Consider the following 25,796-nt stretch of genomic DNA (forward strand, 5'->3'; position numbering starts at 1 on the left):
ATTCCATTCCCCTAAGCTCTGCTCTGTTCTGCTCCAACCCATTTCTCTTTATCCAGCAACAGATTGGGTAAGTTCCCTGGGGTTTCCCATTCACAATTTTAATCTTTACCATCTGATCCTGATCTGCGCAAGGTCTGTCCTTGCGTGCACCACAGACCTGTGCCCATTTCATTTGGGATCTGATAGCTGTGGAGATGTCCTCACCTCCAGTTTATTCCATTCCGGACCCCAAAATGTCAAAAGATGTTTTGGCTTTTGGCCCGCCTGCCATTTTTCAGTGTAATTTCACTTAACTGGGACTCACCCAAGACTTAGGCTGTAATTGGCCTCAGTATATTCCAGATAATGGCTCAAGATGGCTACCAGAGGACACTAATGGCCATTTGCAAACTTTTTCAGGATTTTTGCTCACCCCGTCCTTTCTTCTCCCTGTTCCACCACCCAAGTTCTCCTCACTGGACTGGTCCCAAATTTCTCCCCATCCATACTCTGGCCAGAATTCCTCCTCCTTTTCATCCTCTCCTCCTGCAGCCAAACATGCTCCCCTTCCTCCTGTAGATGCAGCCCCTTCTCCTCTTCCTATGCAGAGCCCTCCCACCTCTCCTCCTTCTCCTCCTCCAGAATTTCCCTCCACCCACTCCATGTCATCCTCCCCTGTTAACATGCACACACAATCTCATCAGACCCTCCCACTGCCTAACCCAGAGCTTCTTTGTCCCCCCTGGGAGGTGGCTGGTGCAAAGGTGCAGAGGGCATTGTGGAAGCCCACATTCCATTCTCACTCCAGGATCTTTCCCAGACTGAGAAACATTTAGGGTCTTTCTCTGCTGACTCCTCTACTTATATTAAGGAATTTAGATATCTTTCCCAGACGTATTATCTCAGCTGGCATGTCTTTCTTCCACTCTCACCCCATACTAACAATGCTAATTCCAGCAGGCACAAGATTATGCTGACCAGTTCCACCTAATAGACATAACTCACCCCACAGGTGCAAAAAGAGCCTTTAAACAGAACTCCAACAAAGTAATAATTAATGGCCATGTCATTTTTCAAGGACTATTGTTTTTTCCCTTAAATTCTATATTTTATATATATACTTTCTATATATCTTAAATGATATATATTTTATATTTTATAGTTATAGTTTTATTGAACTTGAGTTTTTGAACATCTGTTACATTGCAATGGAAATACCACCTATAAAACTACAAAGCCTTTGTTTTTGTGTTATGTGTATATCGTGTTGTCTGTCTATTGTTTGTCCAAAAATCGTGTAGATGATATCATGACTTACCTCGCAAATCTCCAGGTGGTCAAGTTTAAAAATGTTAATTGATATTAATCAATTGTTTCTAGAACTTTACTCCAACAGAAAAGAGACCACAAATACTGTTCAATATACCTATCTGATATCTTGGTTTTTATAGTAAAATAAGGATTTGACATGTGTGGGATGACTCAAATGTGTTTCTTGGAGACATCTGATTAATTTACAGGGTGTTGCCACTGGCCTTCTTGCACAACCAACTGGACTTCCCTACACAGCAGTGGCATATCTCTCCAAGCATCTTGTTTCTACTGTTTGTGGGTGGTTATCAAGTCTCTGGGCACTAACAGTAGCAACTGAATTAACTAAGGAAACGCTAAAACTCACAATACTCCAACCAATAACTGTGTTCTCCACCAATGGACTACAGGACCTCTTAAGCCATAAATCCCTTCCACTCCTGAGCCCATCATGGATTCAAGAATTTATCTCCTTTTTATAGAAAACCCCACCATTACTCTCTGTTCTTCTTCTCTCATCCCTGCTACACTTCTCCCACTGTGCCCTCCTCCCTCAATCATCAGCAACTCCGGTCACTGATGCTGGAGGCCCTACATTCACCTTGTAAAGACCTCTTTGATTACCCACTCCCCTCACCTGACCTAACCATTTGTGTAGATGGCAGTTCTGTACTGGGGCCCGATGGATGCCTACAACCACTTATGCAGTAGTCACCACCACCTCAGTTCCAGAAGCCAAATGCCTTCCAGAAGAACCACTTCCCCAAAAGCCAAACTCTTTGCTCTCATTAGGGCCTTAATTCTATCCAATGGTAAACAGGTTGACATCTACACAGATTCCAAATATGCCTTCTTGATTGCTCACTCATATTTGGCTATTTGGAAGGAGCATGAATTTCTCACCACAAAGGGATCACCAGAGAGGAAAGAAAAATAGAGGATTCCAAGTATGGAAATATATTCAGTAGAAGGGAAAAGAAAATGTTTCTGGGTAAAAAAGTCTTTGTGTGATAAAACACACGAGATTTTAAGTAAGTGCTAAGAAAGCCTGTGTGTAAGTAAAAGGCAAGTTTCAACAAGATTACATGTAACTGAGTTGGTATATGTACATGAGACCATTACTTAAAGCTATTTAAGGTTTCTCCTAAGGTCAAATACTAATGAACTGATACAAACCAAAGATTAATCTATATGTTAAAATGACAAAGATTCCTTTGAAAACACTAATTTACTCTGGACATTGTGTCTGTTAAGTTTTAGTCTTTAGTAACTTCTTAAAATGATATTTAAGAAAGAGGCAACGATCAACTTCAGAACTAGAATATTTTACCTAAGATTTGTGAAGTGCCCCTCCTTACCTGAGATAAGGCTCTGCCTCCCATCCTGCTGCATGTTAGGATGGCTCCAAATTAAGCCACTCTTTAGCTCATTTCAAATTGTGTTCAAAAGTTTGAAGTTTGTTGTAAAGATTACTATGATCTCAAACATGGGATATAATGAATAACCCAGTCAAAATTCAAGACAGCTATTGCACAAACTGAATGTTTTACTGTTGGTGATTCCATTTTCCTTATGAACTCTATAACTGTTGCCTAATTAATTTTTTTACAGAAGTACTGCTTCAAGAGCAAACAACATAAATTAACTTGAAATAGTAAGTCATCACTGATAGGAGAGATAATATAGACCCCAATTAGATAAAAGGGGGTAGATAACTGTAAAATTATAGACAGTGAAGTTAAAGTCCAATACTTTTACTTTATGACTGGTGAAACTAACTTGCTGGATGTGTAAGATCAAACTTTGAGACTGAGATTGGAATTTGGCTCTCAGGCAAAATTCCCAGCCCCGCCCCCCAGTGTACAGTTCAGGGTGGAGAACCAGAGAAAATTACACATGACCCCAGTTTCCCAGGATTTTTATAGGCTGGAATAGGCAGGGGGGTCCTGCTGAATGATTTTCTTCTCCAAAGAGGAGAAGAAAATCCAAGTATTTGGCTCTTGCCCTCAGAGTCAGCCTGAATCCAGGGAACAAGAGAACTCCTTTAAGGAGCTTTGCAATTCTGGGCCACATGACCTCCTGATCAGGGAGATTTATGAGACCACTGGAAGATAAAAAATCAATTGGTGCACCTGCTGCAGAGGAAGGTCATGAAAAATGGAAACATCCCTGATGTTTCCGAGGGAAGCCACCTCATCAAGGAGACCCTGCCTAATGAATGGTACTAATGGAGTTAAGAAGCTGCTCTTAATTCCCCACAAGTGACCCCTGTGGGAACTCAGCCAACTCTTACCAGACAGGAACAGTTGAATTTGACCAGCTTGGTCTTAAACACCTAGCAAAACAGTTAAAGCTAAAATATAGCCATTCTTGGGCATTTAAAAGAACCAATAGTCAGATGTAACTTAAGATGTACTCTTGTGTTAACCCCCTAGAAAACAGACTGATAACTATCAGAAGAAACTAGAAGAGTCAGAAATTTTTAGTCAGTTTAAGGCTTACAGATCCTCCTAAGCTGCACATGTAGGCGTAATCTAGGTTGTTAGTATGATTATCTAACCCTAAGTCACAGAAATATAGGGATCTCTACTAAACACAGGTTATAGCAACAAGAGGACTCAGTGATGCAGTCACTGCCACCCAAAAGCTAGAACAGCAACTCTAAGAGGTGGTAGCAGCATCTGCTGCCTCCCTGGCATCTGTACAAAGACGAATAACATCTATCACTCAAGTTTCCTTATAGAATGGTCAATCACTAGTTCTTCTGACAGCATACAAAAGGGGAACATGACTATTCTTAAGAGAAGAATGCTGCTAATGCATCATTGAAACTGAACTGGTCAAGAAGAACGTCAAAACTCTCAGGCATCTGAGTGAAAGGCTGAAGCAACAACAATCGAATGACCCCTGGCCAGGATGACTGAACTCCACTCTTATCTCCTGCTGACCCCTATCCTTACTCCCCTATTTGTGATACGATTTCTACTAATGATTTCTCCCTGTGTTCTCATGTTTGCCTGGAACCACACGAGTGAGGTTGCCAGGGTGACATAAAATTAGATGCTCCTACACTCTTATAGCCACTTCCCCACCGACCTAGAACCTGAACCTTTTTTTCCCCACGTTGCCCCTTAACATGCAGGAAGTAGCCAGATGGACTCAGTCACCCTATATCACCAAAAAGGTTGGGATGTTAAGTCAGGACTTGAGCAGCTACATGAGAGAAAGCAAAACAACTGAGGCAGTGGGCAGCATGCCAAACAGCAGCCAATCCAACAGGGACAGCTAAACTCCACTGACACTTACATTCACCTATCATTCAGCAGGACCCCCCTGCCTATTCCAGCCTATAAAGATCCTGGGAAGCTGGGGCCATGGGTAATTTTCTCTGGATCTCCACCCCGAACTGTACACTGGCGGGGGGGCTGGGGATTTTGCCTGTGAGCCAAATTCCAATAAAGCTTGTTTCGTCTGCTTTCTGCCCACTTTTGTTTGGCCACCAGCTCTTGCCCTAGAGCTTACAATAATATTTACCAGCTTAAAGTATACGACACATGGACTTTATGCTAACTACATTTTAAGTATTTCCATTTTGGGTCTAATTAAAATAATCAGAGATTTCCTCATATCACATTCTGGGTGGAGACTCTTTTATATCATTAATTTTATTAATTCAATCACTGAGATACTCCTTGATTTCAATGAAGACATCTGTTTGCACTGCCTGATAAGGTAATCGCAAATCACCCATGACTGATGAGCACTGGAAATGTGGTTAGTGGACCTGAGGCATTGAAGTCAATTTTATTTAATGTTAACAGATTTAAATAGCCATGTGCCCAGTGGCTGTCATAATGCACAGCACAGGTCTAGTATATGACGGCACTGCAGCTTTAGGATTCCTGACCCCTGCCAAGATACTCCGTCACCTCCTCACCTGGAGAACAGTTCTAAGGTGTGACCTGAAGTCAGCAGGTCCTGGGGAGCTCTGAGTTCAGCAACTCCCTCTTGATTTCAGTTTCTCTGGCTCTTCCCAGATTCATGGCTCCTGAATGCAGCTGACTCTGACGCTGTGGACAGTGGATCACCAGGTTCAGACCTCACAACCTTATAGAGTCACTGTTATCCTTCCCATGAGGTGACTCCCTCCATCACAGACTCCCAGGGGGATAAGGCAAAGTCCACCCGTCCCCTTTATACTCCCTGCAGCACACTATCAATCTATGATTTTGTAAATTAAACAACTCCCAAATATTGAAACTTTTCAAGGTAGTCACATCAAATTTAACAAGCATTGGGGATGTGACTCAATGGTAGAGTGCTTTCCTAGCATGTTTAAGGCCCTGGGTTTGATCTTTGGCACTGAAGAAAAATAATGCTCTGAGCAGTGACACATACATGTAATCCCAGAGACTCAGGGGGCTGAGGAAGGAGGATTTAGGTTTGAGGCCAACTTTAACAACCTAGTGAGGCCCACAGCAACTTAGTTTCTGTCTCAAAATGAAAAAGTATAAAAGACTGGAAGAGTGGCTCAGTGGTAAAGCACCCCTGGGCTCAATCCCCAGTACTTAAACAAAATTAAAGATAATATTTAAAATAAAACATGATTTTGTAACACTGCTTTTTTTTTTTTACTGGGATATTGAACCCACTGAACTGAGCTTCATCCTCAGTCATTTATCTTTTATGGACCCAGGTACACTGAACCACTGAGCCACATTCCAAGTCTTTCAGTTCCTTTTATTTTACTTTTTATTTTGAGAAGGGTCTCTATGATTTTCTGAGACTGGTCTCAGACTTAGAATCCTTCCACCTCAGCCTCTCATGTATCTGGAATTATCAATGTGCACAAACCTGGCTCCCTCATTTTTTACATTTTTGATAAATGGAAACTTAAGGAAACAGATCTATGTTCCCAACTATTGCCTTTTTGAAGTAGAACAAGTTGTAAGCCATCTTTGAATCTTGATCCCTCACATATTAACCCTGTAGAATATGCACTCTGAGACTTCCTTCTTTTTATGCCATTAATGCCATGATTAATGGGCCTGGACATTGGTCTAATGTTCTGTGGGGAGCCCTACACATTGGACTGACCCTTGGGTAAGTCAAAGCAAGTCTTATGTTGTCTACTACTTGAGATGAGTATGGTGAAGTAGGATTTCCAGCAATTTTATATATCACCATGGTGTGGCATGTAAATAAACATGTAGACCTCAGATACCCCCTAAGAGTCTATCCTGCTGAAATTAACTTTTATCCTCTTATATATGTTATTATATATAACATATGTAATATGTTAATATAGCCATTATATTATGGTTATTTTAATAACCATAATATAATGGTTATTATATGTTATGTAATAACCATTCCCAACTCTCAGAACAAATATGTGGGAGGTTTGATGATACAGACATTGGTAGGATTGGTTCTCTTTCCTTTGGGGAAATACCAGCAATTTCTGGGATCCAAACCTATGTGTGTCAGTGACACACTCTGTGAAACACAGATGGTTTCCAGGCATGATGTCACTTACCTCTAATCAGTTCAGTAGACTGAGGTGGGAGAATGGCGAGTTCAAGGTCAGCCTGGGCAACATTGTGAGATGCTGTCTCACAAAGGTGGATGTAGTTCAATGGTAGAGTACCCCTGGGTTCAATCCCAAGTACCACCAAAATAAAAATTGTCAAAAAGAAGAAAGAAAGAAAAAGAAGTATACTATAACTATAAAGTATTTAAAACCTCCCAGTCTTCAGTAGTCTGATGCATGAAAGGTACCTGACAATGAGCTTCCAGGCTCCAGCAGGCATCTCAGGATGGGATTTGCCCCACCTAAAAATGGGAGCTACCACTTGCAGGATAAGCCAAGATGGTCATTCTGGCTTCCAAATTTGTTGGTAAATGAGGACCTGCAGCTCAGGATGTGGGCATGGTCAGCCAGGAGTCCTGGAGGCAGGGTGTGGTTGGTCTGGTTGAGGGGTCCTGGAGGCAGTGTGTGATCAGTTTGTCTGGGGATCCTGGAGATGGAACTCAGTCAGTCTGGCCCAGGGGTCCTATAGGTCCTGGCTGTTGTCTCAAAATGGTGGCAGCCATGTGTAACCAAACCTACAGGTTCTGTGACAGTGGACTTCCAGGCAACAGCAGGCAGTTGTTGATCCACTGGCAGCCTGCTGTCTGTCTGCCAGCTACCAACAGATGATCAGTGGGTGGACCTCATTCTGTGGGTGATGGGTAGGTAAAAGGTGGGTGATGGGCAGGCAAGAGGCAGGCAAAGGCGGATGATAGGCACCAATCAGTAAGCAATCTGCACTCAAAAAGTAGTTGATATGCTGACAGACTGCAGGTGATCACAGTGGACAAATGGGGTAAACAGCAGGGGATTGATAAGCAACTAAGACTGCCTCACCTTGAAACAGATATTCTCTTCTTGAAAACCGAGTATGGAGCAACAAGGAATGCAGTCTCCCTCTACTCTGCCATCTTGGATCTCTCAAAAATAAAGTAAAAACATAAAAATAATAAAAGAAAGAAAGAGATGGCTGAAAAAGGTGGAGACATCATGAAAGAACTCATAGATCAGGCAGGGGAAGAGCAGAAGTGTCACTGTGGTGTGTCAGATGCATTATTCAAAGATGAAAATAACCATGTTCACTATCCTGCAGATTCCTCTGCAGTATGACCTTGCCACCTGTCTGTTCCATCTGTCTGTCCTGGAACATTGGCTCTGAATGATCCACCCTGAGATGTTCCCATTTAGAACAGAGCCTCCAGCTTTTCAAAAGCCCAAAAAGCCCTCTCCACATGGAGAGGTCCTGAGTGGTTTAAGAGAGTCCCAGATACACTGAGCTTTTCAGTCTCCCTGTCCCAGGTGCAAAATATTTGTGAAAGGAAGCTTCCAAGTGATTCCAGCCCCTGACCATTGAGTCATACTTAGCTTTCAATTTTTCTTTAATGAACCTCCAGAAATAATGAAGCAGATACCCCATTTCCACTGTGCCCTGTCCAAACTCCTGACCCACAAAATCCATGAAAACAATAAAATGATTATTTTCTGTCTCACCTTTATGGCCTTTTCTGATGAAGCACCACATCTGTTCAACCCCAGAATTGCAATTACCCCAAGCACAGTGTTTACTGCTACCAAAGAAAGAACTCAGAAGACTCAATGGAGAGGTTTTGGACATGTTCTTTCTCCCAGTGTTCCCTGGTGGTTGTTGGCCAGGGTACAGTGGAGGGCTGCACTGTACCTATGGCAGGGAGGACCTATGGGTAGGTGGCATGCCCACTGAGCAGATGGACTTCTTCAGATGCTTTATGACTTTACAACCAGGGTCACTCTGCTTTGATTCTCACCCAAACATTGGCAACAGGGAAAGCACCCAGCTTCTCCTTTCCATTTCCTTCACTATCACACTCTTTAGAGTCCTCTTACCTCACTGCAAGCTTTCCTATGCACTGATTAGTACTCACTCCTACAATATCACTAGACCAGAAATTGGTATCTGAGGCTAAGGAGCTGCTATAAGTAAGAGACCTAAAGAAGATTGTATAGACCAGAAATGTAATAAATGGATGTAGTTTGACTATTTATAAAACTGAGAGAACAGAGAAAATTATTACTGAAATCTTAAAAAAGCATGATCTCATATACTAGGGGAACTTTTGGTAAGAAGAACACTTGTGGTATCTGAAAAAATAGCAGAAATACCTAATGAACTCATGCATTTGACTACGTCTATTTCTATGCATAATATTCTGTATAACATTTGGATTTTTTAGTTACAAATAAGATTAGATGTGAGAAGAGAGAGAGAGAGAATATCTTTTTATGAAAATTTCATAGAATGTCTATAGAAGTATCAGGACTTGCTGGATTCAAAAATAGCACAGTTACAAATCACTTGCCTCTCCAAATGACAAAATTCTCAAAACAAAAAAAAAAAATAAAAAATAAAATAACAGACACAATGAAAACTTCTGTGGTGAAGATCAAACTCAAGGTGAGATCATTTCATTCTTTCAAAGGCCTTGGAAACACTCAAGAAGATGCCTCATACTTTTTTAACAAAATGCCCTCTTGTTACCTGGTGTGTGTGTGTGTGTGTGTGTGTGTGTGTGTGTGTGTTGTTTTCTGGGAATGAACCCAGGCACTAGGACATGCTAGGCAAGTGCTCTACCACCAAACTACACCTCCAACCTCTCATTCAGAGTATCTGAATGGCTTCTTTCATGGAACCTCCCTTGCACACAATAGGGCTTCAAAGTATCTTAAGATTTAAGTCTCTCTCTTCAAGGTAGAGCAAAGGCCCTGTTTCAAAGGAATGTGTAGTATGGTTTTGTCTAAAGAGTGAGCCCTCTCCTGCCAGCAGAGTCACAGAAACTCATGCTAGGGTTCCCTCTACTATTGTGCTATAGAACCAGTCCCAAACAAGTACATTTAAGGGCAGATTTGTGATAACCTTATGATCAATGGACTAAGTGGATATCTCCAGAATTCTGACAAACTTGTGAGTTCATGACATTACAAATAAAGATAAAACGGTAAAGATTAATTACATGAGGAAGGGGGATTCAAGATGGCAGATTGGAGGAAGGCTGCACTTCCAGCTGCTCACAATTCAGGGCTCAAGTCATGGGAATACTGCTTCTCAGTGAGGTGGGTAAAAGAGAAAATTCACTGAAATTCAGCATCACAAAATCAGAGCATTAGAGACTCAGAAATTTAGGTGAATTGGACAAAGGACAAGAAAGAGTCCACCAGAGAGAAGCTGGTTGTGGCAGTGGTGCTGGTTCACTGCAGAGGGGAGGGATGATACAAACAGAGAAAGAAAGACAACAGACAAAATCAGCAAGGAAGAAACCTGTAGACCAGAAAAGCAGCTTGAACTCCAGAGGCTGCACAGTGAGCTGGTTCCTGAAAAGTGCTCTGTGTTTCTCAACTGGAAAACTGAGAACTGAGGCAAGGAGTCATCTTGAGGAGGCCAGGCTGCATCCTGCTGCTACAGGAACCTCAAAGATCACAGCAAATGTTGCCATACTGTCCTGGCAAGTATGACCCAAGATGTGTGACCTATGTGTGACCTAAGATGTACCTATCAGAATATGAGTGAAAGAGGCACGGATAATATTGTACCCAGGGGGACTCAAGACAGTAATGGAGTCTGGCAGTTCATGTGATCCACTGAAGATGATTGGGTAACTGAAGAGGTGGGTAGGCATGGAGGCATGAATACACTCAAGGATTAAACCTGGGAAGGCCATATTCATAGTAAGTTACATGCCTCACCTGTATAATTCTCTGAAGTCTCCTGAGATCCAGATTCCCAGCAGAGATTGGCATCACCCAACCATAGGGGTGTGTTGATCTAACCTTTTCACAGCAGATACCACCCAACAAAGACCATAAGGTCTTATTAGAGTGAAGCCCAGCCACCAGAGCTCCCCACTTAGAACCCTGCAGCAGCCCCACCTGGGGAGGACATCCATCTGGTCTGTTACAATGAAACTCCAGACAACAATACGTATATATATTCCAGTGGAGTCTCTTTCTCTGCTTCCTGATGATGTGAGCTACTTTTCTCTGCCACACTCTTCTGCCATGATGTTCAACCTCACCTGAAGCCCTGAGGAATGGAGCCAGCCTTCTGTGGACTCAGACCTCTGAAACTGTGAGCCCTCAAATAAACTTTTCCTCCTCCATAATTCTGCTGGTCAGATCATTTAGTCACCGCAGAGAAAAATCTGACAAAAACATCTCATATTTAGCATTTCTAAATGATTGTTATTTTTCCTTGTCTTTTAGGGACTAGGGGTGTTTGTACTTTTTTGTTCTGTTTTGTTTTGCTTGCTTCTCTTGCTTGTTTGTCTTTCCTGTCTTCTCCCTCTAACAGCCAAGTCTCTTGTCCTCACTTTCTCTTGTTACTTACTTTACTTTTTTAATCTATTTTTCCTCCTCCTTTATAGCCATCACATGTTACATCTCTTCTGCTTTCTCTCGGTTAACATTGTGAACATTCCCAAATTTCTTTTGCCTTCTCATCACATTTCTTCTCTTAATGAACAGTGTCTTTACCATATATTATAACTCTGGTTGCCATGACTCTGCTTCCATCACTGAGGTGGTTGCAGTTATTAGTACTGTGGATGGCACAGTGGACGCCTGTTGTTTACTTTAACAACAGATCTATTTTACATTTCTCTACTGTTTTTGCTTTTGATAATTACTGACCCCATCCTTTCTGTTTCTGTAGTATTTAGTGTTGTAGATGTCATAGCAGGCACTGGGTATTTATTTTAATGCAGTGCATTGTTTGCATTGGTTATTGCTATTGTTTATTTCCCCCTTTTCTGTGAGGGACTGGTAATCTACTGGGACACTACAAGCTCACAGGGTAGATACTCTGCTGCTGAGTTAGACCCAGTCAGGAGGCAGCATACCCTGTTCCATACACAAATTAACAACATTCACACTTCAACAATACTTTAATACAAAGAGAGGCAAAACCCCCCAAACAACCAGACCCCAAGTAGCAATCACTGGAAGGGGCCCCTCCTACTCATGGACATTCACTCTTACAGCAAAAATAGAATTAGCACAAAAACTGTGGGCACCACACCTATGAGGGCTGAAACCCCAGAGCATTCTGGGACACTTTGACAAGAGATGGTTGTGCTCTAAAAAGATCCACAGATAAGAGTGGAAGGAAAATCTATCCCAAGAGACATATAAATCCCAACACAGTAATGCAATATGAAAAAACAAGGTACCTTCCTAATGTTCATATCTCACCAGCAACTAACTCCAAAGATATTGAAGTGGATGAAATGCTAGATAAACAATTCAAAATAATGTTTATAAAAATGGTCAATGAATTCCAAGAGAATACACACATAAAAACCACTGAATGAATTAAGTAAGTCATTTGAGTATATGAATGAGAAATTCAATAATGAGAGTGAGATACTGAAAAAAGCCAAACAGAAATCTTGGAAATGAAAGACACAATAAATCAAATCAAATATTAAATATTAATATAAAATATTAGGGTCAATGTCTCCCTCATAGAATGGACAATGCTGAAGACAGAATATCAAAGCTGGAAGACAAAAGTGGCATCCTTGAATGTCCAGAGAGTATTAAAGAAAATAAGTAAACATTATCAGAATACACAAGGACTCTGGGACAACATTAAGAGACAAATTTTAAGAACTGTTAGACTCAAATAGGGTTGTGAGATGTGGGTTAATGGCACAGATATCCTCTTTCGGGAAATAATAACCAAAAAAAACTTCCCAAACCTTGAGAACAAGATGGACATGCAGATACAGAAGACATTTAGAACCCCAAAAGGAGAAGATCAAAAAAATAACCTTTCTATCATGCATCATAACTAAAATGTATAACATAGAGAACAAAAATCAAATTTTAAAATTCTCAAGAGAAAAATGTCAGGTCACATTTAGAGGCAAGTCAATACTTCTGATTTCTTGGCACAAACTCTAAAATCCAGAAGGGCTTGAAATGATGTGTTCCAAGTTCTGAAAGAAAGAAAGTTACTGTCAAGATTTCTATATATAGCAAAGCTATCCTTCAGAATCAAAGAAAAATAAAAAATTATCCAAGGTGAGGAGAAACTTAAAAAATCATGACGGCTAAACTGGTACTATAGAAGAGAAAGAAATACTACACACAGAAGATATAGAACAGAAACCTCTGAACTCACAAAAGGACAAATATCATTTGAAGAGCACATAAGCAAATGAGAAACAGAACCAAATTAAACATTATAAATGTTTAATCAAAACATGTTTAATCAAGAAATGTAAATCAAAATGGAAGGAATTATTTAACATCTCTCTATAACAGCTTTGAATCTGAAAGATCTCAACTCTCCAATTAAAATACATAGGTTGGTCGATGAAGTAAAAAACAAGACCCAGTTTTATGTTGTTTGCAAGAGAATCACCTCACAGGCAAAGGCAGCCACAGACTGAAAGTGAAAGGATGGAGATTGATACACATGCAAATGAAGCCCCCAAACAAGCAGAAGTAGTTACTCTCACATTTGACAAAGCATACTTTAAGCCAAAATTAATTAAGATACAGAATATATAGAAAACTCAAAAACCTCAAGTCCCAAAAACCAAATAACCCAATTTTTAAGTGGGTAAATTAACCAAATATACATTTCTCAAAGGAAATATTACAAATGGCCAAAAAACATGGGAAAAAATATTTCACATCATTAGCAATCAGGTACATATAAATCAAAGCTACACTTTCATCTCACTGCAGTTAGAATGGCAGTCAGCAAGAATAAAAACAAAAATAATTACTGGAGATGATGTGGAGAAAAAAGCATTTTTACACTCTTGGTGGCACTGTAAATTAGTATAAACACTACAGAAATCAGTATGGGAGTCCTCAAGAGAGTAGAAGTGGAATCACCATTTGACCCAGCTATACCCTGCCCTAATAGAAGACAAAGTGGGCCCAAATCTTCATCATGTTGGCTTAGGATCAGACTTCCTCAACAAGACTCCCAAAGCACAAGAAATCAAAGCAAGGATCAGTAAATGGGATGGACACAAACTAAAAAGTTTTATCTCAGCAAAGGATAAAATCAAGAATGTGAATAAAAAGCCTACAGAGTGGGAGAAAATCTTTTCCACACACACTTCAGATAGAGCACTCATCTCCAAAATTTATAAAGAACTTACCAAATTCTACACCAAAAATACAAAGAACCCAATCAATAAATGTGCCAAGGAACTGGACAGACACTTTACAGAAGTAAACACACAGGCAATTAATAAATATATGAAAAAGTGTTCAAAATCACTAGGAATTAGAGAAATGTAAATTAAAACAACTCTAAGATTTTATCTTACTCTAATTAGAATGGTTATTATCAAGAACACAAACAATAATGGATATTGGAGTGGATGTGGGGAAAAAGGTACACTTTTACATTGCTGATGGAGTTGCCAATTGGTGCAGCCACTCTGGAAAGCAGTATGGAGAATCCTCAGAAAATTTGGAATGGACCCACCTTTTGACCCACTTATACCACTCCTTGGTTTATATCCAAAGGACCTAAAATCAGCAAACTACAGTAACACAGCCACATCAATGTTTATAGCAGCTCAGTTCACAATAGCTAGATTGTGGAACCAACCTAGATACACTTCAACAGATGAATGAATAAAGAAACTCTGGTATATATATACACAATGGAATGCTATTCAGCCATAAAGAATAATAATATTATGGCATTTGCAAATAAATGGATGGAATTAGAGAATATCATTCTAAGTGAAATAAGCCAAATCCAAAAAAACAAAAATGAATGTTTTCCCTGATAAGTGGAGAATGATATATAATGGGGGTGGGGGGGTGGGGAATGAGAGAAGAATTGAGGAACTTTAGAATATGTAGAAGAAAATGAGAGGGAGGGGGTCTAAAAAATGATGGAATGAGACAGACATCATTACCCTATGTACATGTATGACTACACGAATGGATTGAATCTATTTTGTGTGCAACCATAGAAATGAAATGATGTACCTCATTTGTGTACAATGAATCAAAATGCAGTTTGTAAACAATTAAAAGCTAAATAAAAAAAGAATGGAAAAAAAAAGAATTAAAGTCAGTCATAGTATAGCAATAAATGCATACCCACTTTTATAGCTGAACAATTCACAAGAGTGAAACTATGAGAGCAGCCTAGGTGTCTGTCAGTGTGTGAATGGATAAGAAAAATGTGGTGTACATACAGAATGGAGTTTTATTCAGTCATAAAGGAAAGGGAAATTACATCATTGGTGGGAAAATAGATAGAACTTGAGAACATTATGTTAATCGAAATAAGTCAAACTCCAAAAGTCAAGGGTTGTGGATTTTCCTTCACATGTGGAAGCTAGAAAGGGAAAAGGCAGATAAAGTAGGTGGGGGAGAGATCTCACGAAAATTGAAGGCATATCAGTAGAATAGAGGGATGGGACCACGAGGACAGAAGAGTGGAGGGACAGGGGAATGATATTGACCAAATTACATAGTTATAGTGTGTGCGTGTATGAATACTAACAATAAATTCCACCATTAGGTGCAAATATAGGCATCAATAAATGTATGGAAAAAGAAAATCACATGAGAACAAATGAATTGACAAAACTTGTAAATTTTTATGTCTTTTATTTAAGACAGATTTTTACCTAAAAATTTTTGTTTTTACTTTTTTATTCAGTACAAGGGATTGAGCCCAGGGGTGCTTTACCATGGAGCTATATTCAAAGCCTTTTAAATGTTCTTATTTTGAGATAGGGTCTTGCCAAGTCACTGAGCCTGGCCTCAAATATGTGATCCTCCTGCCTCAGCCTCCCAAATTGCTGGGATTACAGGTATGAGCCACTGTACATTGTGGATTCCCAGCCTTACAGTGAGTGAATATAATTGTCATCTCCTGGCAGACCCTGGAACCTCAAGAAAGGGGGTACTGCAGGTAAAAACTAAACTCCACCTTAGTTTGGCTTTCTAACCTCAAAATGTTTCTAAATCTGACAGTGCTGTAAGGCAAATCTCTTTTCTTGCTACACTTATGTAAATAATCAAGCCCAAACTAAGCTGACTCTGAAAAAAAGATTTTTAACTATATTTGGTAAAAATTGGTGTTACTAGAGGAAAAACAATTACATTTCTAAGGAAAAACTATAATCTGCTATTACTGGTTTATAGTGCTGCTCTTCATTCAACCCAATCATGAGCTATCAAATGATAATTTTGCTGCAGATTATCAATTTAGTTAAATAAGGTAATGTGCTATTAGCAGCACTAAATGCAATGTCTAGGCAACTACTTCTGGGGAAATTGAGGCCCACCTGCAAAAACATCAGAGAACAGGCTGGATGAGTAACAGATCTCACCCAGTTCCCCTTGGACATTTTACTTATCCAGATGGTTACTTTCAAGCTTAGGTCATGGCTCAAGACAGTTATGGAAACTGCCTTTGTTATTGTCTTGTTGTTTCATTTGCATTTTGTATTTTAAATACTGTACCTGTTGCCAGGTGCTGTGGCTCATGCTTATAATCCTAGCAGCTCAGGAGGCCAAGGCAGGAGGATGACAAGTTCAAAACAAGCCTCAGCAACTTTATGAGACCCTAAGCAACTTAGTGAGACTCTGTCTCAAAATAAAAAATAAAAAGAGCTGGGGATGTGGCTTGGTGGTTACCTGCCACCTGTTTACTGGCCTCACACTCCTTCCCACCCTCCCGCTCCCTCGCTGCGCCGCCTTGCACCTGCCCACCTGCTTCGCTGGTCATCTGGACTCCGTGCAAATGTTCCTGGGGCATGTTTGAAAATGAAACCTATTGCAACAGCGTGGTGATTACAGCCAGGCTGCTCCTGTCTCAGAGGTGGTACTGAGGGGTTGCCTGAGAGGTTCTCTGTACTCTCTGCCACTCTTTCGTGACAGCATTGCTTTGTCCTGTGTTACTTTTTTCTCAATAGAAACAATCTCCACCTCTCATCCTCCCCCTCTCATCTATGAATGTCCTTTCTTTCTTCTCCAAGTTCGCTTAATCTCTGAGTCATCCTTGCAGCATGAAGCTGGAATTGACCATATGAAGACCAGAGATCCCGTACTAGGTAAGGGGGACCCAGCCCAGCCCAGGCCTGGCTGCTCAGGCCCTCCCCCTCCTGCAGACCTAACTCTAACTCTGCCCTTCAGAGACCCCACCTCACAGCCAGCACTGCCCAGATGGCTGCAGCCCTGCTGCTTGGCCTTCCCCTCCTCTGCTGTCTCTCCCTCCCCTGGTCTTCTCTGTCTCTTCTCTGCTGCTCTTGCTCTCTCCTCTCCCCTGCCTTCTTTTCTATACCCAGATTCCTCCTGTTTCCCCTGCCTCCTTCCTGGTTTTCCCCTCCTCTCAGGTGTCTCCTAACACTTCCTTTTCCTCTCTTCACTGCTCTCCCTCCACCCCTGCTCACCTCCTGTGTCTCTCCCCACCTCTCCATCTCTCCCCATCTCTGCTCATTTCTCCTTCTTTCCCTTTTCTCTTTTCTTTTCTCCTCTCTCTCCCTCTCCCACCCCTTCCCCCCAGTACTGGGAATTGAAGCCAGGGACATGCACGTGCTAGACAAGTGCTCTACCCCTGAACCACATATCCAGCCCTAGAGTCCTGCCATGTTGCTCAGGGTAGACTCATGCTGTCATCTCCCTGCCTCCATTTTCCCAGGAGCTGGGCTACAGTGTTCCCAGCATGCCTGACTCTTCCTGCCTTTTCCTCCCCTGGCCTCATCGGTCTCTTCTCCTGCTCTCTGAGCCCCTCCTCTTCTCTCTTCACACTCCTGACCCTCACACCTCTGCTCTCCACTTTCCAGACCTTTTCTGGGGACCCCCCAGATGCTGTGTCCCTCCGTTATGCCTTTCAGCAACCTCCCAGATTGTTCTCTGGCCCCTGCCATTTTACCCTGCATGCATTCCATCAGGATGAGACCTGTCAGAACTTGTTAGTGCCAAGAGTGTGTGCTCTGATTTGAGTGGAAACTCTGTTCAGGGCAGAGGGGGAACAAAGACTGGTGGCAGAGTGAGGAGGACTCTGGTCCAGTCATTTTGTAAAATCAGTCTCACCCTGCCCCACCCTGCATAGCTGCCTTACTCAACCACCTGCTCCTTCCTGCCTATGTGGAAAGAATTCCTTCATCTCCCATCTGTTCCTTCCTCAGTAGACAAATAGTCCAGCTAAAGCTCAGCTCAGCCCATGGCTATCCTGCTTTCCGTCCCTTCTCAGGGACACATTCTGCAAAGTCAGTTCCGCCAATATATATCCCAAAGATCTCCAAGCTCTCCTGAATCTAAGTTGAAGCCAACTTCTGACCACACCTGCCTTCCCAGAGGGTGTCCCTTCCAGCCCCACCACACTAAGTTCTTTCCCCCACCATTGCAGTGTGTGTGGGCATCGTCTTGCTCCTGGCTGCAGGCACAGATGGAAGCACAGGTAAGGACAACCTGGAGGGAGGGGACAGGAGGCCTCTTGGCAGGGGTCAGAGCCTGCCTGGGGCCACCACTTGGTGATTTCCATCTCTTTCCTGGGGAGGGACACAAACTCTGGGTCTCACATGCATCACATTTGCTCAGAACCATGGCTGTGCCAGCCGGCGCCCAGGTGTGGGGACAGGATCTACAACCCCTGGGAGCAGTGCTGTGACTATGACACCATCCTGCCCCTGAACCGGACGCAGCGCTGTGGCCCCACCTGCACCTACTGGCCCTGCTTTGAGCTCTGCTGTCCTCAGTCCTTTGGCCGCCACAAGAAGTTTGTTGCGAAGCTGAAGATCCATGGTGAGACGTCTTGGTGTCCCACGTCCCCCACCTCCAGGACCTGCAGGAGGTAAGGACCTGCCTTAATCAAGGTGAGACTGGAAGAGGGACTGTGGTAGGGAGGGGGCTGGGCACTTGGCCCTCTGGGAGGGTGAGCCCTACATCTCCCCAGCCCCCTCCAGGTCTGTATCTCTCCCAGTTGCTCAGTCTCTGCCTCTTTCCTGTCTTGCAGCTGATCTGGCCAACCACACCGTCCTTCAGTGTTTCCTCCCTGGAGCCTGGGAACACGTGGACAGGACACATTCTAGGATATAAGTGGAATGGGGGCATGGTTCTGTGAACAGCATTAAAACAACATGTCCCACAAGGTGGTCTGGCTAAGTGTGTTCTCTCCAGACGTCCTCAATGCAACTTGCTGCAAAATGATCAAATAGGAAATTTTCCCTAGGAAGGCAGTTAATAGTCAATTTGGTGATGGAGGTAGGGTCACAGGGTCTTGTGTGATAGAGAATTTGTCCAGCCTTCATACCCAGTTCTGGAGTTTACGTCTCTGCTGTTATGGTTTGGATGGGAGGTGTCCCCCAAAAGCTCACGTGTGAGCCAATGCAAGAAAGTTTGGAGAAGAAATGATTGTGTTGTGAGAGTCTTAACGCAATCAGTGAATTAATCCCATGATGGGATTAACTAAGTGGTAACTGGAGGAGTTGGGGCATTGTGGGGGTGTGACTTTGAGATATCTGACAAGTGGAGTCTCTCTCTGCTTCCTGATCATCATATGAGCTGCTTCCCTTTGCCACACTCTTCTGCCTTGATGTTCTTCCTCACTTGAACCTCCTGGAATGGAACTGGCCTTCTAAGGACTAAGACGTCTGAAACTGAGCATTCAAATAAACCTTTCCTCCTCTACATTTGTTCTGGTGCAGTATATTGGTCACAGCAGTGAAAAAGCTGATTAAAACAATCCATTTACCAGGAAATACCATAATTTTATTTTTATTTATGGCTGAGGAATATTCAATTGTGTATACATAACACATTTTCTTTATCCATTCATCTGTTGAAGGACACATAGGTTGATTCCATAGCTTAGCAATTGTGGATTGAGCTGCTATGAACACTGATGTGGCTGTGTCACTACAGTATGCTGATCTTAAGTCCTTTGGGTACATGCCGAGGAGTGGGATAACTGGGTCAAATGGTGGTTCCATTTCAAATTCTCTGAGGAATTTCCTTACTGCTTTCCAGAGTGTTTGCACCAATTTGCAATGTATGAGTGTACCTTTTCCCCCACATCTTCATCAGTAATTATTGTTACTTGTATTCTTAATAATTGCCATTGTGACTGGACTGAGATGGAATCTCAGTGTAGTTTTAATTTTAATTCTCTAATTTCAGCTTGTGTTCTGTCATGGGAATCTTTTCTGAATTATGGCAGTCTTAAAAAATGTTAAAAAAAACTTTGTTATATAAATCTACACATATGCAGGTGAGGTATGCAAAGTGTGGGATTCCTGTAGAAAAGGAAGGAACATTTTGTGGAACTTTAGAAAATAATTTAAAACTGCTTATCTTAGGCAGCAGGAGCCTCTCCCTTCACTACTTCTTTGCTTCAATTTCATCTGGGTGTGAGAAGAATGATATCATCTTGGCATCTTCAACTTGCACATTTCTCCTTTCTTAAAAAATATTTTATTTGTTGTTGATGAACCTTTATTTATTTATTTGTATGTTGTGTTGAGAATCAAACCCAGTGCCTCACACATGCCAGGCAAGTGCTCTACCACTGAGCCACAACCCACTCCCAACACATTTCCCTTTTTGTTTTTTTTTAATCAAGATGTTTCTCCAAGCTGGGTTGGTGGCACACATCTGTAATCCAAGCACCTTGGGAGTATGAGGCAGGAAAATGGCAAGTTTCAGGCCACATTCAGCAATTTAGCAAGGCCCTGTCTAAAAGTAAAAAATAAGAAGGATCCACTGATGTGGATCATTGATGAAGTGTGCCTGGGTTCAATTCCCAGTACTGCACACATGCACAAACACACAAACACACACACACACACACACACACACACACACACACAGATATTTCTCCAAAAATGTTGCTGATCAATCAATTTGTGCTAACAGTGTTAGGATAATGCCTGAAGTAAAATCTTTACCAGCAATTGTGTTGTTCTCTCAGTTCTTGTGCCTTTGTACCAAGCAAGACAAGGATTTATTAAAAGTACAGCAAAGCATATAGTGCTAGAAAACTTGCTAGAGCAATTAGACAAGAGAAGGAAATAAAAGGAATTAAAAATAGGAAAGAAGAATTAAATTAGTACTCTTTGCAGATGATGTGATGCTATACTTAGAAGGTATAAAAAGCTTCCCTAAAAGACTGCTAGAACTAACAATCACATTTAGCAAAATAGCAAGATGCAAAATCAACTACAAAAATCAATAACTTTCTTATACATAAACAATGAATCTCTTAAGAAAAAATAAAACAATTCCACTCAGCATACTTAAAAAAAATAAAATAATACCTAGGAGTAAATCTAAGCAAGGAGGTGAAAAACCTCTACAGCAAAAGCTATAGAACACTGAAGAAAGAAATTGAAGAAGACACAAAAAAATGGACAGATCTCCTGTGTTCTTGGATAGGCAGAATTATTTTTGTTAAAATGGTCATACTACCAAATGCAATATATAGATTCAATGCAATCTCCAGCAAAATATGAATTGAGTTCTTAACCGAACTAGAAAAACCAGTCCTAAAATTCATTTGGAAGAATTAGAGACTCAGAACAGCCTAAGCAATCCTAAGTGAAAAACATGGTGCTGGAGGCATCAGAATGCCTGACCTCAAATTACACCAGAGAGCTATAGTAACAAACTGCATGGTACAGGCATAAAAACAGATGTACAGAATAGAAGACACAGAGACAAACCCATACAGATATAATCATCTGGCCCTTGACAATGGTGCCAAAAACATACATTGGAGAAAAGAGTCTATTAAACCAATCGTGCTAGGAAAAGTTGTTATCATATATAGAAGAATGAAACTAGACACTTTTTTGATACAAAAATTCACTCAAAATGGATTGAAGACCTAGGAATTAGACCGGAAGCTGTGCAACTGCTAAAGAAAAATGTAGGGTCAACACTCCAGCATATAGGACCCTAAAACTCGGGAATTAATGCCAACAGTTTGTAAATAGGATGGCATCAAATTTCAAAGCTTTTCCACAGCAAAGGGAATGGATGGAATTGTAGAATATCATGGTAGGTGAAATAAGCCAATCACAAATATCCAAAGGTCAAATGTTTTCCCTGATAAGTGGATGATATATAATGGGAATGAAGTGGTGGGGAGTGAGAGAAGAATGGAGGAACTTTAGATTATGTAGAAGGAAATAAGAGGGAGGGGGTATGAAAAATGGTGGAATGAGACAGATATCATTACCCTATGTACATGTACGTTTACATGAATGGTATGAATCTACGTCGTGTACAACCATACAAAGTGATGAACCCCATTTGTGTACAATGAATCAAAATGCAGTGTGAAAAATAATAAATAAATAAATAAATAAATAAATAATATAATATAATTCCCTTAAACAAAAAAAGAAAGTGACGAGAGAAACTACAGAAACTATAGAATGGAGAAAATCTTTGCTAGCTACACTCCAACAGAGAATTAACCCATTGGTACTTTTTAAACCATGACTTGGCTGAAATTTGTATGAACTGCTTCAAAGAAAGGCATGCTGAGAGTATTTAGGCTCAGTCCACAGAATTAACCCTTTAAACTCCATGTTCACATGGCTCATGTCCACCTGCTACCTAATATTAGGTAGACTGTCCATGTTCCTATTGCTGGGATAGACATGTCCCAGTTAGTTGGTCACATTCCATGTGGCACTAGGAAGAAGTTAATGACTGGAACTCAATGTCAAGATCTTTTTACTCACATTTGAGTAACATGGAGACCAAAATGAGAACTGTAAGGCCTGGTTCATCTGGATTTCATTGCTAAACTAAATCATGTCTGTTCCATAGTTGCTGGTTGTTTTCTCAAAGTGTGAGGCAAACCATACTTCTGCAGAGTTGTATTACTGCAGAGATCTGACAGAAAACAGGTGCTTCATTTTAAAAGGAAATACTATAAAGTGATATTTTTATTATTTGCATTTTTTGTGATACTGAGGTTTGAACCCAGGGACATTCTATAAGTAGGCTACATCTCCAGTCCCCATTACTAATTTTAGAGACAGGGTCTCACTAAATTGCCCAGGCTGGCCTTGAATTTGTGATTCTCCCACCTCACCTTCTTGAATCACTGGGATTATGCAAAGTAATATTAATAGAAATACCATAATACCAGTATACATAATCATGGTGATTTATGACTTAGGCTTGAAGGCAACCATCTGAATAAATCAAATACCCAAGGGGAACTGAATGAGGCTTGTAATTGCCCACCTTGTTATATGATGTTACATAGTTGGGCTTCAATTTCCCCAGAGGGAGTTACGTATAAACAGCATGTTGTATTGATAATAGCACATTGTCTTGTTGGTAATATTTATCAATGTTATCACTTATTATCCCATAACTAGGTTAAATAAAGAGAGCAAAGTATTAAAAAGGACCCACCAGTATAAGTTTGAACAAAATGTTGTATTAGTGAAATTGTCAAAGTTACCTGCAAGGTAGTCAAAAAGATTTCTTAGGTTAGGTTCTGCCAAATTACCCACAGTAGCTACTTTTTCTCTCTGCTAATGACTTTCCTCATGAGATCAGAATGAAAAACTATGTGCTAATAAATTAGAAAACCAAAAAGAAATGGATAAGTTTCTGGACACATATGGCAAGCCAAAATTGAAACATCAGGACAAAAACAAACAAAAAAACAAAACAAACAAACAAAAAAACACACTCAAAGAAATAAAGAAAACACAAAAACTTTAAGAGACTATAACAAGTAATGAAATTGAATCATATATATCCCAACAACCCAAAGAGCCAAAAACCCAAAGACCAGATGACTTCATTTTACCAAACTTTTAACAAAGGAACTTTTTTCTGGAGGTACTATGGATTGAACCCAGAATCTTGCAGATACCAGGCAAGTGTACTACCTCTGAGTTACATCCCCATTCAGAATTTTACCAAATTTTTAAAGAAGAATTAACACCAAGTCTTCTCTAATGTTTCCAAAAAATTGAAAGGAAGGTAACACATCCAAATTAGTCTGTGAGGCTAGCATTACCCTGATACCAAAAACCCTGATAAGTACACAATGACGAAGGAAACTATAGACCAACATCACTGATGTAAATGGATGCAAAACCCTCAACAAAATCCTAGGAAATTCAGTTCAAGACCACATCAGTAAGATCATATAGTACGATGAAGTTAGTTTCATTCCAAGGATGCAAGAATGGTTCAATATATGTAAATCAATAAATATAACACATCATGGAAATAGAATGAAGATCAAAATCAAATGATTTGTTCTGGGGGTGTAACTCAGTTGATAGAGTGCTAACCTAGCATGGGCAAGGCCCTGGGTTCATTCATAAATAACACACACACACACACACACACAGACACACACACACAATCATATGATCACCTTAATAAATGCAAAACAGCATTTAGCAAAATTGAACATCCCTTCATGATAAAAGCCCTAGCATATTAGACATAGAAGGATCATGCCTCAACAAATAAAGGGACATGTGACAAACCCACAGCTGACGTCATGCTGTGTGAGGAAAACCTGATAATTTTCCTCTATGATAAGGAGGAAGATGGGATGTCCACTCTCACTGCTCTTATTCTGTAAAGTACTAGACATTTTAATCAGAGAAATTAAGCAAGAGAAATAAATGAAAGTCACAGAAACAAAATAATTAAAACATCCCTGCTTGCAGATGATGATATGATTCTATATGACTCTACCAAAAGACCCTTGTAACTGATTAGCATATTCAGGGCAGTAGAGGGATGCAAAATCAACACAACCAAATCAGTAGCCCTTTCAATATACCAGCAGTGAATTCACCAAAGAAAAAGTCAAAAAAGCAATCACATTCTAGGGGGGAAAAAAAGGGAACAATACAAAATAACACGGAAGAGATGTAAACAAGGAAGTGAAAATCATGTACAGTGGAAATTGCCAAATACTGATGAAAAGAATTGAAGAGGACACACAAACAAATGGAAAGACTTCCCATGCTTATGGATTAGAAGAATTAACATTACTAATATGTGCATACTACCTAAAGACATTTATACATTTGATTAACTCCCCATCAAAACACCAGTGACATCCTTCATAGAAGTAGAAAAAATTCTAAATTGCTTATGGAACCAGCCAGGCATGGTGGTGCATGCCTGTAATCCCAGCAGCTCAGGAGCCTGAGTCAGGAGGATCACAAGTTCAAAGCGAGCCTCAGCAACTTAGCAAGGCCCTAAGCAACATAGTGAAACACTGCCTCAAAATATAAAGGGCAGGGATGTAGTTAAGTGGTTAAACCCCACTGGGTTCAATCATGCAGTACCAAAAAAATTTCTTAGGGAACTAAAAGAGACCCTGGATATCTAAAGCAATCTTAGGCAAAAGAGAACAAAGTTGGAGGCATTGCAATATTAGTTTTCAAGACATCCTTCAGAGGCAAAGGAACCACATGCCAGCATGCACTGGCATATCAGGGCTTATACCATTTATTGCACACCAGATAAATTCCTTCTGAACAAGAATATTTTCTTGGAGTAGCCCTCACTGAGGCATGCTATTGTAAACTTGGTATGGCAATGACTTCTGACAAGCAAGAAATTCAATACGGAATTCTTCCCTCAGTTTTTATTCCTTTGTTCTCAACATGTTAACAAGTTTACTTTGGGCTTCAGTTTAACTAAATCCAGATAAGCCCTTTCCAACACTATCCCAATACCCTTTGTAAAAGTATATATATCACACCACTAATTGTACATCAACAAATTAATAACCCAGAGAAATGGAATGATTTCTATACATACACAAACCACCAAATCTCACTCAAGGCAACACAGAAAAACCTAAACATATCTACAACTAGCAAAGAGACTGAATCTGTAATCAAAAAACACCCAGAAAAGAAAATCCCAGGACCAGTCAGCTTCCCCAGTGAGCTCTACCAAA

The 25,796-nt window shown here is 40.7% G+C and overlaps 1 protein-coding gene across 1 annotated transcript; it reads left to right on the top strand.

Moving 5' to 3' along the window:
- The first annotated feature begins 7,162 nt into the window (after nucleotides 1–7,162).
- LOC124966153 (insulin growth factor-like family member 2) lies at nucleotides 7,163–18,940 on the top strand. Its single transcript, XM_047527208.1, has 5 exons — nucleotides 7,163–7,190; nucleotides 16,804–16,941; nucleotides 18,240–18,290; nucleotides 18,431–18,683; nucleotides 18,846–18,940. Exons 1-5 carry the CDS (start codon nucleotides 7,163–7,165, stop codon nucleotides 18,847–18,849), a joined length of 474 nt encoding a protein of 157 aa, XP_047383164.1. The 3' UTR covers nucleotides 18,850–18,940.
- Nucleotides 18,941–25,796: the final 6,856 nt, after the last annotated feature.

This window comes from Sciurus carolinensis, chromosome 16 (assembly GCF_902686445.1).
Source record: "Sciurus carolinensis chromosome 16, mSciCar1.2, whole genome shotgun sequence".
NCBI lineage: Eukaryota > Metazoa > Chordata > Mammalia > Rodentia > Sciuridae > Sciurus > Sciurus carolinensis.

Coding starts and splice junctions, on each gene's coding strand:
- LOC124966153 (XM_047527208.1), top strand. CDS start 7,163: ATGGTCATTCTGGCTTCCAAATTTGTTG. Junction 7,191..16,803: donor TCTGGCTTCCAAATTTGTTG/GTAAATGAGGAC, acceptor TTTTCTCAATAG/AAACAATCTCCACCTCTCAT. Junction 16,942..18,239: donor GACCAGAGATCCCGTACTAG/GTAAGGGGGACC, acceptor CCACCATTGCAG/TGTGTGTGGGCATCGTCTTG.